The 16,385-nt window shown below is 52.6% G+C and overlaps 7 protein-coding genes across 7 annotated transcripts; 3 read left to right on the top strand and 4 right to left on the bottom strand.

Moving 5' to 3' along the window:
* Positions 1-143: 143 nt before the first annotated feature.
* Positions 144-1,939, bottom strand: Z520_04146 (uncharacterized protein; the record flags this gene model as incomplete). The annotated part of the gene is made up of 2 exons (XM_016774656.1): positions 144-685; positions 796-1,939. The coding sequence occupies 2 exons, from the start codon at positions 1,937-1,939 to the stop codon at positions 144-146; spliced, it is 1,686 nt and encodes a 561-aa protein (XP_016634583.1).
* Positions 1,940-3,549: 1,610 nt separating this feature from the next.
* Positions 3,550-4,564, top strand: Z520_04147 (uncharacterized protein; the record flags this gene model as incomplete). The annotated part of the gene is made up of 3 exons (XM_016774657.1): positions 3,550-4,149; positions 4,207-4,293; positions 4,346-4,564. 3 exons carry the CDS (start codon positions 3,550-3,552, stop codon positions 4,562-4,564), a joined length of 906 nt encoding a protein of 301 aa, XP_016634584.1.
* Positions 4,565-4,586: 22 nt separating this feature from the next.
* Z520_04148 (uncharacterized protein) lies at positions 4,587-7,199 on the bottom strand (the record flags this gene model as incomplete). The annotated part of the gene is made up of 1 exon (XM_016774658.1): positions 4,587-7,199. The coding sequence occupies one exon, from the start codon at positions 7,197-7,199 to the stop codon at positions 4,587-4,589; it is 2,613 nt and encodes an 870-aa protein (XP_016634585.1).
* Positions 7,200-8,294: 1,095 nt separating this feature from the next.
* Positions 8,295-11,228, top strand: Z520_04149 (uncharacterized protein; the record flags this gene model as incomplete). The annotated part of the gene is made up of 3 exons (XM_016774659.1): positions 8,295-8,324; positions 8,413-10,893; positions 10,947-11,228. 3 exons carry the CDS (start codon positions 8,295-8,297, stop codon positions 11,226-11,228), a joined length of 2,793 nt encoding a protein of 930 aa, XP_016634586.1.
* A 1,377-nt stretch (positions 11,229-12,605) lies between these two features.
* On the top strand, positions 12,606-13,046 carry Z520_04150 (uncharacterized protein; the record flags this gene model as incomplete). Its single annotated transcript, XM_016774660.1, has 2 exons — positions 12,606-12,631; positions 12,761-13,046. 2 exons carry the CDS (start codon positions 12,606-12,608, stop codon positions 13,044-13,046), a joined length of 312 nt encoding a protein of 103 aa, XP_016634587.1.
* A 771-nt stretch (positions 13,047-13,817) lies between these two features.
* Positions 13,818-14,861, bottom strand: Z520_04151 (uncharacterized protein; the record flags this gene model as incomplete). Its single annotated transcript, XM_016774661.1, has 1 exon — positions 13,818-14,861. The coding sequence occupies one exon, from the start codon at positions 14,859-14,861 to the stop codon at positions 13,818-13,820; it is 1,044 nt and encodes a 347-aa protein (XP_016634588.1).
* Positions 14,862-14,968: 107 nt separating this feature from the next.
* Positions 14,969-15,551, bottom strand: Z520_04152 (uncharacterized protein; the record flags this gene model as incomplete). The annotated part of the gene is made up of 2 exons (XM_016774662.1): positions 14,969-15,116; positions 15,187-15,551. 2 exons carry the CDS (start codon positions 15,549-15,551, stop codon positions 14,969-14,971), a joined length of 513 nt encoding a protein of 170 aa, XP_016634589.1.
* Positions 15,552-16,385: the final 834 nt, after the last annotated feature.

A 16,385-nucleotide genomic window follows, 5' to 3' on the forward strand; every position in this document is an offset into this window, starting at 1 on the left:
ATATAGCTCTAGTGTGTCACCGCCGAACGTGTATGGATACCTAGTAGATAGTTAGATCGTCCGTCTTGGAAACTCGCGGGCGGGTGGAGATATATATACGTATATCGGCATAAGCCGGGGAAACCTCTCCACGGCGATATGGATCAGTCGTCGGCGTCGTCGAATACCGGGACGACGTCGGCTTTCCGATCGTTCTCCATATCCCACCAGCCGGGGAAATTGCCTGGGCCCAGCTTGTCGAGCCAGAAGTTCTGCCCGGCGTCAATGCCGATCAGGTAGGCCCTCTTGGAGTCCCGCATTCCCTTCCTGATGGCCAGAGTGGCCACCTCGCCCTTGCCCAAGTCCAGACTGAGACGGTCTTTGTTGGCCCATCTCTGCATGTCCATCTTGCCGTCCCAGTAATCCCACGCGATCTTCTTGATATTTGCATGCGGGAACATGTCCATGGCGCCCCACACGCTATAGTTGTGCACGCCGAGGCAGATGGCCAAGATGCGGTGGTCGGTCGACTTGAAGACGAGGATCGAATTGTGGCCTGAGCGCGGGAAGGTGAGGCTGATTTCTTCTTTTTTGACGACCCATTCGGATCCCGTGTCGAGGTCGGTGTGTTGGACCTCGGGGAGGGCGTGTTCGCGTCGTTTGATGGTGAAGAAGAACCTGTAATCCGATTCCGGTTGATACCAGTCTAGGCGAGTGAGAGACGGTCAGTCTTCATTACCTCTTTCAAGACCTGTGGTGTGGGTGCTTCGGCCCCCAAAAAGAGAGATGGCGGACTCATGGGCAGATCATTCTTACCTGACACGTCGAACCTCGTGGGATCCTCCCGAACATTTTCCCGGACATAGATCTCCTTGCTCTCATACCTCGAAACATCTTCTCTGATCTCCTCCGTCTTCCAAGGACTCACGCGAACGTAGCTGGTGGGGTACCTCTTGTCAGGCCTGTGCAAATATATCCCCATGGGATACTGATCTGGGTGCGAGTACTCCTTATTGCGCTGACAGCTCAGAACGCCCAAGAAGGTCTCGTCATTCTGCGGGATGAGAGGGAGCTTCATGTTAATACCTTTGTTGGTCATAGCAAACGCTGGGCTGTCACCATATCTGCTCACATCAGCGCAATGCTCGAATTCCCGCGGTGACTCGGCAAGGAGGCCTCTCGTCTCATGAGGACCCTTTCCAGGACCAGTCCAAGCAAATATAGTCTGGTCATCTGAAACCTTCATGATCTCGAGCTGGAGACGTCGGAAGGCGTTGGCCCCTTCCCCATAGGCCATTGTCATATTCAGATTGAACAACCCCAAGAGACAATAAGCCAAGTCCTCAACCTTGGCCGTTTCCCTTTTCGCAGCCCACGACATTCTCTGAGCTACACTGATATCTCGCGCCTGATTCGTCAAGAGGACCTGGGCAGGGATCCCGGTGATGCCGGTGATGAGGTCCTGGAAGCTAGATTTCGTCCCGATTTCTTCCCAGTCGCTCCCGAAGAATGTCACATACTGCGGCGCGACCAGTTCCTGAAGCGTCCAGCCACGAGTGAACCACTTGCTCTGTCGGAATTTGGAGCCCTCGGCAAGCGGATCCTCGTTGCTCGGCACGTCAGACATGTATGCGTAGCACACCTGCGCCCTTCGGTACCAATGGAACATGGAATTGAGCGCCTCGGTCAACTCGACTTGATCATTCTTATTGATGCAGCAGGTGTCGATCCATACATATTCGAATCCGACGGAACTCGCCTTTTCGCAGCAGTTTAGAATTTTATCAAAGCCTTCAATGACTTTCAGTTTGTCAAGGTTGCCGCCTGCTTCACGGAAATCCTCGAACGTGATTTCCTGGTCCCTCCATCTGTGGGAGAGGATAACGTAGTCAGGAATTTCTGGTCTTGCTGGGCTTGGGAAGGACTCGATGACGAATTTTTTGGTGTTCAGAAGACGCATTCTGTGGGAAGCGCTGGTGGAGGGCGGGGATGTTAGCCAGGAGAAAACTGGTAGCGCACTTTTGCTCGCGCTTCCGTCTGTTCAGAGTATCATACTAGTAACCGATCCCGGAGGCCACATGTAGAAGATGCCTCCGGACTGCAGGTTATGACTGACTGATAAGAAAAAGGCTCGCTGTTTGGTACCCAGGTACCCGCCCGCCAGAAGTCAGGCAGTATACAGCGGCCAAACTAAGACGCACCAAACACTGAGATCACGTTCTTGTTTCGCCTTGTGGCTTAGTCAACTTCCTTTGGCTGCAGGTAAGTAGACTCCGTGTGAAAAGTAGAAGGATTGAGGATCAATCACGCACAGAGGCTCATGCTGGCGGGCGAATGTATCGCTGGCATTGCGACTTCCCTCCCATTTGTGGAAACAGAGCTTCGCATGTTGGTGTCCTGGATTCAACGATGATAGTGCGAGGAAGGTACGCAGTCGAACCCCATTCGTCTGCAGTCTTTTGGCATCAATTCCTGCTGCACATCTCGTCCAGTCGTGTCAATATTGGCAGCCCACCTGTCCAATCGATAAAAGTTCTCTGCGGCTAGATCAGAACGGAGAGCTTAGCGGAAGCCCCTCTGCTTTCGGCTACTAATAAGAACCTGCCACGGTTCTCTCGGTTGAAGCATGTGGATAGGTGGCTGCTTACTCTGCGTCTCGTATTGGCTCGTCCACGTTTCCAGAGTTCTTAGTCAAGCCAGAATCAGGTCTATGCACTGAGTACATGCCGGAGCAACAGCTTTCCGTGGTGGTCGGAGCCCTCGGAGCTGCGATGGAGAATGAGGGAATCGGCTCGGCCCACGGCGGGGCTGCAGACGTTGAGGCTCTGCGCTCCATCGGCTTGTTAGGATACAGCAGCCCCAGACGCTTGAGATTGGACTTCCTTCCGACCTTGATAGACGACGAGGGCTGCAAGCTATGTATAGAGAATGGGTTCTGCAGGGCCCAGCACGCTCACAGATGCACTCCCCACATTCCATTCGTTCGAAACCAGTGCTGCCAGGATTAAGGCGAGACCTGCTGTTGATTGACTTGATTTTGTTGGGTCCGAAGCTCTAACAATGTGCGACAGAGAGCCGGTTGGAAAATTGGGAATCCTCAAATCCGAGAGATGCCTGACGAGGCTAGCGCTCAAGCCTTTATCAAAACCCTTCCCCGGGTATTTGCTTAGGACGGCCCATCTTTTCGAACTTGGCTGATGTAATGATATGCAGGGCGATAGACGTCAGAACTGGGAGGAGAGTCGGTTCCGGCTGCTGTAAGGACATCCGTTCGCGAATGTGGTTATTGGGCGCAACTGACAGCAAGTAGATGCATCAAGGTCAAGGATCGAAAACAGCTCCATGAGCAGACAGCCATCGTGGAGACGGCAGCTGAGTCGGGATGGATCCACAGCGAGTTTAGGAGATTAATCCAAACAAGGACCACGGGCTCGGCGGTTCTGACGGAGAAGGGTAATATCAGTAAGATGCCGGGTCTCATCCTTCCTTGCTGCATTCCAGACTGAGTCCTTGAAAACAGGCCTGATTCTCCAGACACCAAAGGACAAGTTGCCCTTTATCACACTCTCCATGTCAGAGCTCCCTCGAGAAGGTCGTCAACGTGGATCCGATTGGGTTTGCCTTCTCGTAGCAGGGCCGGAGGTCAATCTAAAATCGTTGCTGAGCGAAAATTCATTTCCATCCGACTATGCCCCCCTGTCACCGGACTTCATGTTCCTGCCCGTCTCCGTCCTCCAGGAAGAGGTGGAGCGGATCGGAGCCGACCTGATGAAGCTGAAGGAATCCGTGTTGGACAAACAGAGTCAGGTCTTGTCTCGAGACCCCAGGGGCCTCGATGAGACCAGGAACATGCTTTTCGAGCTGGAGAGGACTTACCTCGAGCTGCACGACAGATGGAAGTTTGGACAAAGCCTCGCTGAGAACCTCACCAAGTGCTTTGGTGAAATCGTGCGGTTGCAAGCCAAGGACAATAACAAGGCAAGGTACTCGAGGACCCTCTCGCAGCGGGTTGAGACCCAGATCACCCTGTCGAGCATGACCCAGCAAGATCTTGATGCCATCCCTTCCAAGTTGGACCAGCAACACCGCATGGTAACCATTGTTAGCCTAGTCTCTGACCACGAGCTGTTCGCTGATTCATTGCAGATTGACTCTAAGCTGAGCATAATGGTGCGTTTCTCTGCACTGCCGGTGCGGCCAAGGACCATAGTGGACTAATCTCATCAGATTGCGGAGGACACTCGCCGTGATAGCTCCTCGATGAAGACCATTGCCGTGCTCACTTTATTCTTCTTGCCAGCCACTGCTCTGGCCGTAAGTTGGCCGTTGGCTGGACCGACTTGTATTCCGTTCTGACACCTCACAGTCGATTTTCGGCATGTCCATGTTTGATTGGGGGGCTCGGGACGAAAAGGATATCGTGTCTCGGCATTTCTGGATCTATATCGTTGTGGCAGTTCTGCTAACGCTGGCTGTGCTTGCTGGCTGGATCTTGTGGTACTCGTGGAACCAAAAGATATATGAAAAGAAATGGCGAAGGGATATTGAGACCGCCAACACTCCGACAGCAAAGCACGAGGACTAGAACGCTCTGTTAGAGATGACGACTACCATGTTATCGCTGCTCTTTTCAATCCTGTGGTCGACTCGATGAGCTTCGTCTTTTCAACTTTCCCAATGCGGTAGATTTTGTAGCCTTCCGGCAAGATTGTGGGATAAGACCTGACCATCTCGCGATCAACATTCTGCCATTTCTGATCAAGATCTCTCCAGGGAATAAGAAAAGGACTTGTTCGCTGCCCCGGATCTCGTTTGCCCTGATGCCACTGGTTCTGTAAGCGCTCGGCATTCCATCGCTCATGCTCTTGCTCGGCCAAGATGTCTAGCTCTTTTTCGCCGAAACTGTCCACAGCTTTGCGGGAGGCATTCACTGCAGCCAGAAAACAAGATATACTGCGGAGCTTTCGAGGGATATCGACGGCATGGGAACGTGTCGACTCCTTGAGTTCTTCATTCAGAGACTCCCACGGAGCCAATGAGAGGTCACTTTCTAGAGCCTGCTTTTCCTCAGCTGTCATGGCCATCCGTCTCCTTATTTGGACATAGACATTGTGGAGTTTCTCGGAAATGGACTCCCTGAGATCGTCGGACAGCGTGTTGTACCGTGAACACTCCAGAAATGTTGGATAATCGAGGTGCAGGCCTAACTGCGCTTCGGGTGGCAGTGCCGCTCGTTCGAAATGGCGCTTGCCGGTGACTTTGCTCAAGGCAATTATGGACTTCAAGGATCGAAGCCCATGTCGGTAGGTGGGGATCAGGAGAAGCCCATCTAGGATGCTCTGGTCAATGGAAATACCTTCACCCATCTTCAACTTTGGTTCCCTTTCTTCCAACAAGGCCCGAAGAACCACCGCCCGTCGCACTGGATACAAGACGTCGGATGAATCGATTTGATCAATGCCAATCACGTTGACGAAAGCGTGCAAGCAACTCAGGAATTCTTGGGCCCGCAGCAGCACCTTTCCATCTTCACTATTGTTCTTGGAAAAGTCCTCGAAATTTTCCAGAGACGTTGTGAAGCTGGACCCTAGAAGAATGATGGCAGGGCCGATATGATGCATCTCGCCACGATCTTGGACTCGGCCTCCATGCATAGGAGGCAATAGATGGGCTAGCCAACCAAGCGGACGACCCGAGAGTTCTGCATCGAAAGCATTGATATAGAGCAAAGGCAAAGTTCCTGAAAGGTTGCATTCTCGCACTTTGTTAAAAGCGAGAGAGAGATCTTCAGGTGTGGTAAACTGGGAAAGGTCGAAGCGCAGGTGTTGAATCTTGATGTCGCTTCGTGCCGCTGAGGCTGCGGATTCTGCGACCTGGACGGTAGCAAACGACTTTCCAGATCCTCTAGACCCGAAGATTCCGATATTGAGTGGTTTGATCTGAGGTGCTGATAGATATTCATATATGGCATTGAAGATATTACGAAATCCTTCCGTTTCCCACCTGTCAAGGACAAGCAGACGACCAAAGCTGGCAATAGGGACCCAATTTGCAGCTGAGTATGTTCCCTGCGTTACAATATGGCACGCCACTTGCACGGGGTCTCCAATATTGTGGTGTAGGATAGACCAGTGCCGTTTCTCACCTCGGGAAATGCTCTCAGATGGAATTTCAAGTGTGATTGGCGCCTCGTCAGGAAGTGTGGTTTTCTTGATGATGTCCATATGGGGATATCTAGGCCACCGGGATCCCTGGCTAGTCCTGAAGCCTAGCCTTGCCAGCCGTCTGGCAGTGATGAAGCCGAAACTGATAGCGGCATTCAGGGATGCCCCAGGAGGAGACTGTGCTATCTCGGTAGCTAGACCTCCAATAAAAGCTTCTACAACTCCTGGAACAGGTCCTATATGTCGCCTATTGAACCTGCCCTCAACTCCCAAAGGATCAAAAAACAGAGTTGGTTCCTCCATCTGCCGGCCACGGTGATAGATCACCCCGTCACATCCGAAGAGGACGAGGAGATTGGCGCAAGTGGCCAGGGTGTCCAGTTGGCCTTTGGAACCGAGCTTTTCGACGAAATCCTCACATGTTTTTTCCCAAGAAAGGCCATGGTACAATTCGATCCCTTCAGCGCGAAGATCGTCTGCGCTGACAACAACAATGAGCTTCTCGGGGTCTTGTGCACCGCCCCTCGTATAGGGTCCCCGGCGAACAGCATCCCAAATCGATCCGATCCCGAGGGGGCAGGCCATGTGGTAGATTAGTGTTTCCGGGCGGCTCTCGCGAAAGAAGTCCACTGCATCATTCTTGTTCCTGAAGTCAGACTCGGCATCTTGAAGAATTAGGACGCGCACTTTCTCAGTGGTCTTGAGCAAGACTTGAGGACGGCACCATCTCGGTTTTGTATCGAGGGGCCGGCTGTGCTTCACTTTGTAACTTGATAGCTGATTGTCCAGCTCGCCAAAGATCTCCAATTCCGTGATAGCAGAAGCCGGCTGCTCAAGGGAACGATCGTCAGAGACCTCTAAAGGCGGCCCATGTACTTTGTGACCGTGTTCGTGGGCGGAAGCATCCAAAAGATCTGCAATGAGTGCGGCACCACCATGGCACCTCTGAAGACCGAATCTTTGCGGACGTCTGTCATTTTCACCTTGACTTGGTAATGGATAGACAAGGAGATGGGTGGGAGTGTGTCCGGCGACCTGAATGTGCATGTCAGTCATTGTTGAACGCTCGTTGAACGCAACCAACTCAAGCGACGCTCTGAAGACAGTACGTGTCGTGTGGTCGGTGTTGGCAGCAAAGTTGGACCCAACCGGAGCAGGGATAGTACCTGGCTCACTACCTTGTACCTAGGTGGGATGTAGATTGTCCAAACCTGTATGACGGGTACTAGATATTAGCCTTCCGTCTCGCTTGCTAAGTGACAAGTCAGGAGCTCGACGCTGTGACAATTGTCCGATGGTGGATATGGCGGAAAGGGAGACACCAAAGCACCCAGGGAGGCACCCAGGAGGGAAAGGGTGACGGCGAATGATGGAAGCAATCGGTACCAGAGAAGAGGTCCACCAGAGCCACCCAGTGCCACCAGCGCCACTGATCAGGGCATCTAGCAAGGCACAGCGCGAAAGAAATCATCTGGGCACGCACTACTGGGAGCCCCTAGTAGATACGGGGTTGCAATTCCACCATTGGATGACAAGAGCGCGGCTGCTTGCCTGTGCACGCCTGCGCACGCCTGCGATGATCCCCATCCTCCGGTTTCTAGTATCCTGCACATCACCAACCCACGCACTCTCCATTTAGCAGCCCAAGTGACACTCCCTTTGAGTAACCAGACATCCACAGATGCTTGTCTTGCCCTGTCAGCGGCCTCTGCACATCCGGATCTTCTGAACCCTGCTACTGGGCCCCAGACGGAGGCTGCGTGCCTGGGTACAAGCCGCCCGCAACGCACCAACACACCCACGCACCTCTCGTCCGCGTTGATCGTCTCCCATGATCTCAATCGTTGCAACTTGGTCCACCCTTACCACAATCGCTTCTCGATAACCTCGATTGCCTCCGAGTACTGCCCACCGTCGAACAGTCCTTCTCGGCCGTCTTGTCTGCTCCGAACCCTATCTGCCTCAGTCCGATGATTAAAGGAGTCCCCTCCGCAGCACCAACCTGTCGGCCATTGCGCGCAGGAGGCGGGTTAGGAGGGAAGGCAACAGTGTTGCCTGCATCTGCACGCGCCTCTGATAAATCCTAACCCAACTTCGTCAGCCCTGGAGATCCATAACCGCTGCCGGTCCGCTCCATGCAGGTTCGTTGAAATGCATCCTGTCCTTTCCTGGGGGTTTGACGTGAGAGACGGGGGGACTGCGAGGGGGAAGAGCATTTGGTGAAAATCGAATACTGAAATGATCTCAACTGACACGGTGACTCTTGCAGACCTCAACCCGGAGCCGAGACACAGGCGCGAGCTTCGCTGCTCGCCAAAGGGGGCACCTGCCCCGGTTGTCGATAAGCGACGAAAACCACCATGTCACTGAAACCATTGGCTACCTCTACGATGACGATCCCGAGCAAGACCAACAGCACCCTTCCCATTCGAATCCGTATCAGAGTCCAAATTCTTCATCACAAGTTAAAATCAATGGCCATCAGATGGACGGTGATGTGACCCCCAGGAGGACGCCGTCCATACCTAGGAAGCAGTTACCTTACCGAGATATGTCAAACGGTAATGTTGTCGCACAACCAAACGGCGTCTCCAGAGGATCCTCTGGCCAGGTCCATCCCTGGGAACACCGTAATCACACATCCTCGTCGTCCGCGTCCGGCTCGAGAGAACGGTCGCCTTCCGATACCGCCACCTCCCCCTTTCCTCTAAACGATATTGACTACGAATCCAGTCCAGCAGGCCTGGCGCAAGAGCTGAGTAATCTACAAGCCTTGAGACGCATGTCAATGCATATGGGCGCAACCGATGATCCAGACCTTCCTCAACTGAGTGCAGCCGGCATGCCCAGTGCACCATCCCCTACTTCCAGCGAAGACGATTCCTCTAGGTTATTCTGGGTGCCGGCTCGATTACACCCGGAACTCGCTCCGAAAGAATTCAAGACCTTCTTGGAGAGCAAAGCGGAGCAAATCAGAAGGAGATCTGGCGAACTATCCGCTTTTGCTTCCCCGTCCTCCTCCCGATCTTCCTCGTTAAGTGCCGAAGGAGGAAACTCTGGCTTGCGAAGGAAGAAGTCAATGTTATCGCGCCAGATCGATAGTTCTGTCGGGTATCAAGATGGTGCCGACAGATTAGAGACGAAGAGATCACTGTCGCGCCGGGCTGGCCCTCAGGACCCGAATCTGCAAGAGTTAGAAACATTGGTCGCAAATACCCCCGGTTTATCAAGGCCGAGTCTGGAGCCTTCGTCGGAGGACGATGCCCCAGATATCATACTACCATCAGTCCCGGGAAATAGTCTCAAAAGGTCCACAAGGACAACTTACAGGCGAGGTGGAAGTGTCAAGGGGAGGGGAGATCGAGGTACCTATGCTCAGCGTGCCGCGAGAAGGGCTACGGCTGGAAGTCCCTCAAGCAGCAGACCTGAATCGCCCGTATCCAGCGTTCCGGCCATTCCTCCGCTGCCGAACCTATCTATCGAGGGTCCCAGCCTTGCACAAACCTTGAAAGACGCGTCCAGCACAGCAAATGTTGGAAGAACCGCCCCTACAAACTTCTCCCGACCTGCAAACTCGTCCGCCGCCGGCGGAAATTCTTCTGCGCCAACCGCATTTGACTACACATTCAGCAATGACGATGAAACGAAAAGACCAACCCCAGCAGGCATGCCTGAGTCGCGAAAATCCCCGCCCCCTCCAAAATCACCTCCATCTATGAGCGTTCCGTTCGATCGAAAACCTGTTCCCCAGATTGTTGAGACCCCGCCTCCCCCGGAGGCTTCTCCGGTCTCTGTCCAGCCCCCGCGGTCTTCTTCGATGACGCCTCCCCTTGTGCAACAGCCAGTGCGGCATCCTGAGAGGGTGTCTTCGCGGGACGATAGCCGGACAAGAGCCATTTCTCCGCAAAGGCCATCAATGCCTTCCAGAGGGTCTCTGCCGGTAATTGCACCACGAGCAACATCTCCCGCAAACCAGATTCCGCCACAGTCAAAGCCCACCCAAAGTCTCGAACAGCCATCTCCCTTGCCTGGAAATGACACGAATACGAGTAACTTGTCATTCATACCGACCCTCACTGTAGATAAAAGAGCCGATCATAAAAAGAAGGAAGAGACCAAAAAGTCGAGCTGGAGTTGGTTGCTCGGCAAAGAAGATGGAGACAAGGACAAATCGGAGAAACCAAAGGCCAAAATCTCCAAACCTCCACAGCAACATGACAACACTCGACTTGATGTCCTCCAAACTTCGATCGACGGAGGTGTCCGAGGGCGCGAAAGCCTTGTTCTGGATCGGGAACACCTGAAGCTCGATGAAGAACGCAGAAAGGAAAGCCAACGGAAAGGGTCAGGAAGTGACAAAAAGGAGAAAGAAGGTCTGTTCTCTTCAATATTCGGTGGGAAAAGAAGCAAGGGCGAGAAAGACAGCAGCTCAAAGAAACACCGCGACCGAGGCCTGTCGCCAGAGCCACCATACCGAGAATTGAAACCCGACATCGACTATAATTGGACGCGATTTTCGATTCTGGAAGAAAGGGCCATCTACCGCATGGCGCACATCAAATTGGCCAACCCTCGTCGAGCCCTATACTCGCAGGTGCTTCTAAGTAATTTCATGTACAGTTATTTGGCAAAGGTCCAACAAATGCACCCACAAATGAATCTCCCGACGAGTGCCAAACAGCAGCGGAAACAGCAGCAGAAAGACCAGCAGCAGCCGGACGAATATCTCCAATATCAGCGATATCAACAAGTGAGTGCTTCTGATGAGGCATGATGAAAAAGTCTCGTACTAATGTCTTGCAGCAACAGGCTCAACTGGTACAGCCATCCCAAGGTGAACAGTCATATGGTCCCCAGCAGGGCTTTGTGGGCGATGAGTCCAGCTACGATCACGACGCCAGCAGTTCGAGGCCAAGTTCAAGGGGAAGCAAGCACACGGTAGAAAGTAATGGCTCGGCATATGGCGGCGGCGCTGGTACATATAGCCAGTACTATCACAACAATCAACTACAAGAGCAGTTACAACAAGGGAACTCGCGCCATGGCGGATCCCAGTTGGACGACGATGACGATGACATGTGGTAATATCCGGTGAGGTCTGGTGAGAAGGCATTGCTGCTTGTCCTTTATGACAGCTGGCAACCTGGCCACTTTGATATTGGACAAGATATACTGCTCAAAGCTTTCACCCCTTGGGATCCTAATGTGTTGTGCTCGGTCAATTTCTAGCATAGCGGAAGGAAGGAAGGAAGGAAGGGGGCGTGTTTGTGATGGAATATCTTCAACCTAAGGAATGGTATGATCACATATCTCGAAATGACATAACAATATTTTGACACATGATCAAATTCGGGTTTTATCACTGGAGATCAGGAAGAGGAGGAGAAGACAGGAAGACCTAGTTGGCTTCAGTGACTCGGTCAGATATGTACATAGGATATCTCGATGAAGAAAGGTCCTTAAGGGTCGAGGGTGTACGGCCCCGACCTCAATCGCCGTACTGCAGGTGGTTCGAGGCGGGAATGCCGCAAAGCACTATTATCTGCTGCACCCCAAGCAGGGCATCGTCCTAGGAGATACTTTGAGAAGCTGAAAGACATCCGGGGTAAACTCAGGCATGATGCAGGTGGTTTGTCTAAAAGCGAACGAGGAATTTAATGCTCGTCTCGAAAGCGTGCGAGGTATTTACAGATGGTTGAAGGCGAGGCTGAGACAAAGTACCTCGTCGTACGTCGGGGGTGGCTTTTTGGGCGTACTAGTACTCTTCCCGCCCGCGCTCGCTTGTGACGGTGACGGTGACGGAGATGGCGGCTGGCTGAGGTGAGGTCGGCTGCCACCGCGCCGCGACACCAGACACTTCCTCTCACTTCAACGAAACCATAGGTAACTAGAGAGGCGCTGACAGCGCACATATACCTACCTACACACATACGCGCACAATTTCTCTCCTTTTGCCCTCACGTTCAAAGCAGCGCAATTTACAAATCTCCGGACTTTGATCTCGCGCGCACAGACACGCACTCTCCCGAGCCCTGTTATTCCAGAACAATCAGCCCAACCTCTTTTGCCCTTTCGCTGTCCCCGTTCCCAGCGCCGACGGTCAGTCTCGACACAGCCGAAGCCACAGAGACAGAGATTCATCCCTCGAACGAGAGCGAGAAGAATACCGAAAAGAAGACGGAGGAGGAGGAAGAGACCGTGCGAGGATTCTGTACAATACTACGATACCGGAGCAGGTCCGCACTGTCCTCGTGTCTTTAAGACCTGTGGGACCACAGAGCGGTCGACTGGAGAGACATTTCAATCCCGACCCTAGTCCTTTGCGGCGGCCGCGAGCCAAAAAGGGAGGACACATCCCCGTCGCAGTCCAGTCACTCTTGACTTGACCTGACTTTGGGAAGGAAGGGAGAAACATAAGAAGCTCAAAGCACACGCCACGATACAAAATCCGCCTCCGCCGCGATGGCCGACGCCTACGGGCGCGAAGAGTAAGATTCTACAAGCCCACCTCTTGCAAGTCCTGCGGCTTTACCCTATTCTCCATGCCCCCAAGAGTCTCTCTCTCTCTCTCTCTCCAAAACCCAAAACTAACCCTTTTTTTTTTTAAAAAAAAAAAGACAAAACAACGCCCTCCTCGCCTCCCTGTCCCAAAAAACTTCGGCGCTCAAACACATCACGCTCGACATCTACGACAATGCGCGCTCGCAGTCCACGCTGGACAACACCAACGAGGTCTTCAGCAGCATGTCGACAAACATCCGCGGCAGCGCCGGGCGGTTGACGCGGATGGCGAGACAGGGTGACAAAGTCGCGGTGCTGAAGGTCGCGGGCATCGTGGTCGTGGGCGGGCTGCTGGTGTGGTGGGTTGGAGGGTGGATCTTGGGACTCTTCCTGGGGAGGTAGGTAGGGTGATATATACATAGGTACCTAGGTACTGTTTGAGGCGAATATATTACTTCGGTTCTAAGCGGGTCGAAATGTTTAGAGCGAGGAAGGAGGGAATCAAGATATGAAGAAGTGAGGGGAAAAAAGGAAAGGGACTGAATAACAGCGACAGGAGTTTGATCATTATACTTGTATTCATACAATGTCTGTTTCATTGTAATAAACCCTGGAATCAAATGTCCAGGGATTGTTCCCAAGTTCCGTTCCTAACAAAACTTTTTTGGGTCATGATCATGATCCGTAAATGAAGCCCAATACCCCGTGTACCGTGTAAACCCATGCCAGAGCCAGAGCCAGAGCCACTCTATACCAACGCCAATGCCAATGCCTATGATGAAACCAACCCACGCTCAAAAGACAAACCGCTGAGGAGAAAATCCCTGCCATGATAACAATATGTGGTGTTTTGTTGCCTGCTTGTAATAATGCCCTTGCCTGAATAACGATGTTGTTTTTGCCCGATTGTAATAATGCCCTTCGCCTGAATAATGATGTTGTGTTGTTGCTTGCGCGTAATAATGCCCTTGAATGAATAACGATGTTGTTGTTGCCTTGTGGAAATACCCTTTCCTCAATAATGATGTTGATTTTGCCTGGTCGTAATAATGCCCTTCCATGATAACAATGGTTGCTTGTGTTGTTGCTTGCGGTTCTTGTGGTGGTTGATTATGGTTGTTGCGGTTGCTGATTATAGTTCATGTGCTGATTGCTTGCAGTTGTGATGACTGCTTAAACTGCATCTTCAAACTCTTCATCTTCTTCCGAGTCCCCTTCAAAGGCGACTTCATATTCTCTCTTGATGCCGTTGACTGGTTTGACATCCACGTCTTCAAAATCCTCTTCTGCTTCTTCCTCTCCTGCGTCTTCTTCGTCTGGGGTGGTAGCAGCCGTGGCGGTCCCATTGGTGGTAGCCCCGATTGCACTGCTTGTGTACCACACAGGTAACTGATTCTGTTTGGCGAGGAATTTCCTGCGCTCTTCTTTCCTTTCGGCTTCTTCACGCTCCTGTTCCTCACCACTGGTCAAGTTGACAGTGAGGTTTTTGACGTCGACCATGTCTGGGCCGCTTCGTTTGTAGTCGTAGTATCTGTTGCCTCTCTGTAGAGGAACGTACTGTTCTGATGTGTCTGTTTTCCCGCTTCCCTGCGGTCGGGGGACGTCTTTCTTTCGGTCCCATGCTGAGGCGAAGTCGTTTTCGGGAATGTCTGTACGATCGATCTTGAGGACCATGTCGTCAAATTTCTTGAGCTGGTCATTCAGCTTTCTGATCTTTTCATGGTTGCCGCGGTCTTTCAGTGCGGCTTGTTCGTTTTGAACCAGGGTCGCATGGCACCTGTCGCAGTAGAAGCCTTCGTCTCCGACTTTGTCAAGTATGTCAAGTTCTTCATATTCTGCTTTGCAGCGGGGACAGCGCCAGTCTTTGCGTTTGGTCTCGTCTTGTTGGTACATCGCCTCCACTTTCTTGCGGAGTTTTGCGATTTTGTACTTGATTGCGTCGATGGCAGGGTGGAAGGGACAGAAGTAGTATTCTCTGGACGAGGGTCTTGTAGAGCCAATCTTGGCTTCATTGCGGGATTGTGTCTGGACGAGCCTGGCAGTGCGCAGAGGGTTGAGCAGGCTGCGGATGTCTTTTGGCTGAGAGTTCAGCAGAATGTTCAGGTCGTCCATTTGTAAAACTGAGTGCATGAGGATGGCATCGACAATGATGATCTGTTTCGGATGAGGGAAGAAAGTGCGCACTGCAGTCCGGATGAGAGTCTTTGCTTCGTCCATGGTGATGGTGGTGAGTGTGATGGTTGTGACCAGAGATGAAGTGAACCGAGAAGAGAGAACCGAGAAGGAAAAAGCGTGCAGCCGGCGAGTCTGGGTGAGGAGCTCCCTTAAGCGTCTGCTGGAGCATCTGCTGGATTGTCTGCTGGAGCGGCAGCGAGACGAGCGGCTTCGGCCTCAGCTTCGAGGCGAGCGATTTCTTCCAGAACCTCCTTGGCGTCGTATCTTGGGGTACGCGGAGGGCTGACACGCTTATCCCTGCCAAGCCATTTAGTCAGCGTTGGGGTTGTTTGCGGGCGGAGCGGACGCCAAGAGAAATGCAACTTACATGCAGCAGTAGCATTCCAGGGAGTCGCCCGACCCCAGCCGGGACTTCTCCCCATTCTCACACCCTTTGTGCACGATGCCCCAAAGGGCCCGCCGATTCCACGCCCTTCGCTTCTCGATGACCATGGTGGCGCTCGCGTCACCTGGCTTGTCCAGGTGCGCATTCTTCTTACGGTACTCGCGGTACCGTTCAGAGGCTGTGAGCCGCTTTGGCGGCGTCCTCAAATTGTCACCCTTGCCCAAGGGGATGAATTGGAATGGGCGCGGCTCAGGGGCAGGCGGGAAGAAGGGAGAGGAGGGCGCTGGGCGGCGGGCGTCCTCTTCCTCCATCTCCTTGCGGAGCTTCTTTGAGAGGATGCAGCCCATTGTTGTTATTGCGGTGATGGTGGTGTTGGTGTTGGTGTTGGTGCTGGTGGTCTCTGAGAGAGTAACAGGACAGAAAAAATAGCAGCAGAACAGGCGGTCGAGTGATGTGTGATGGCAAAGGTCGAACTACGATGGGCAGGGCGAGAGCTGTATATGTAGACTACGAGAACCCCGAGGTTGATCTTGTGCGTACGCCTCTACGATAACTTTTTCATGAGAGTTTTTCAGACTCTGGGTGGCCGCCGATCCTATGACTGTAGTATTTCTCGTTTTTCAATACACACCCTCATTCACAGTATCGCACAAGGCCTAAGCGGGGAAAATGCAGGAAAATGGTTCCTTTCCTAGTTAGCGAACCCTACCTCTAGCGTTGACCTGACGAGGCTGAGACGTACGGTGGGGCACATGGCTGGGGCTCCTGAAAAGCTTCCCACGCACGCCACAATGGAGTTCGGGGTCTATTGGTCACATTGAGAAAATCCTGCATTGCTATCCTTTGGATCCTGCAACCCTGAATAAATTTCTTCTGTCAATTCCATTTTCTTCTTCTTCTCTCTGGTCCCATGCCCTCAATTCTTGCATCCTGGCAAATCGCTATGTGATTTGCCAGACCAGCCAGATCAGACGCTCCGGGTTGATCTGAGGCGCGCTGAATCAATTGATCTGGTCGAAAGGATCCCAATTTATCAGGCAGAAATAATTTCAATCAATCAGGTCGAAATGATTTCAACTGATCAGGCCGAAATGATTTCAATCAATCAGGCCGACTTGGTTCCAATGAGACCCACCACGCCCAAGGCTGCGAGATTATGATCCGTCAATGGTCTTCAGCCT

The sequence above is a fragment of the Fonsecaea multimorphosa genome (genome assembly GCF_000836435.1).
Source record: "Fonsecaea multimorphosa CBS 102226 unplaced genomic scaffold supercont1.6, whole genome shotgun sequence".
Classification (NCBI taxonomy): domain Eukaryota; kingdom Fungi; phylum Ascomycota; class Eurotiomycetes; order Chaetothyriales; family Herpotrichiellaceae; genus Fonsecaea; species Fonsecaea multimorphosa.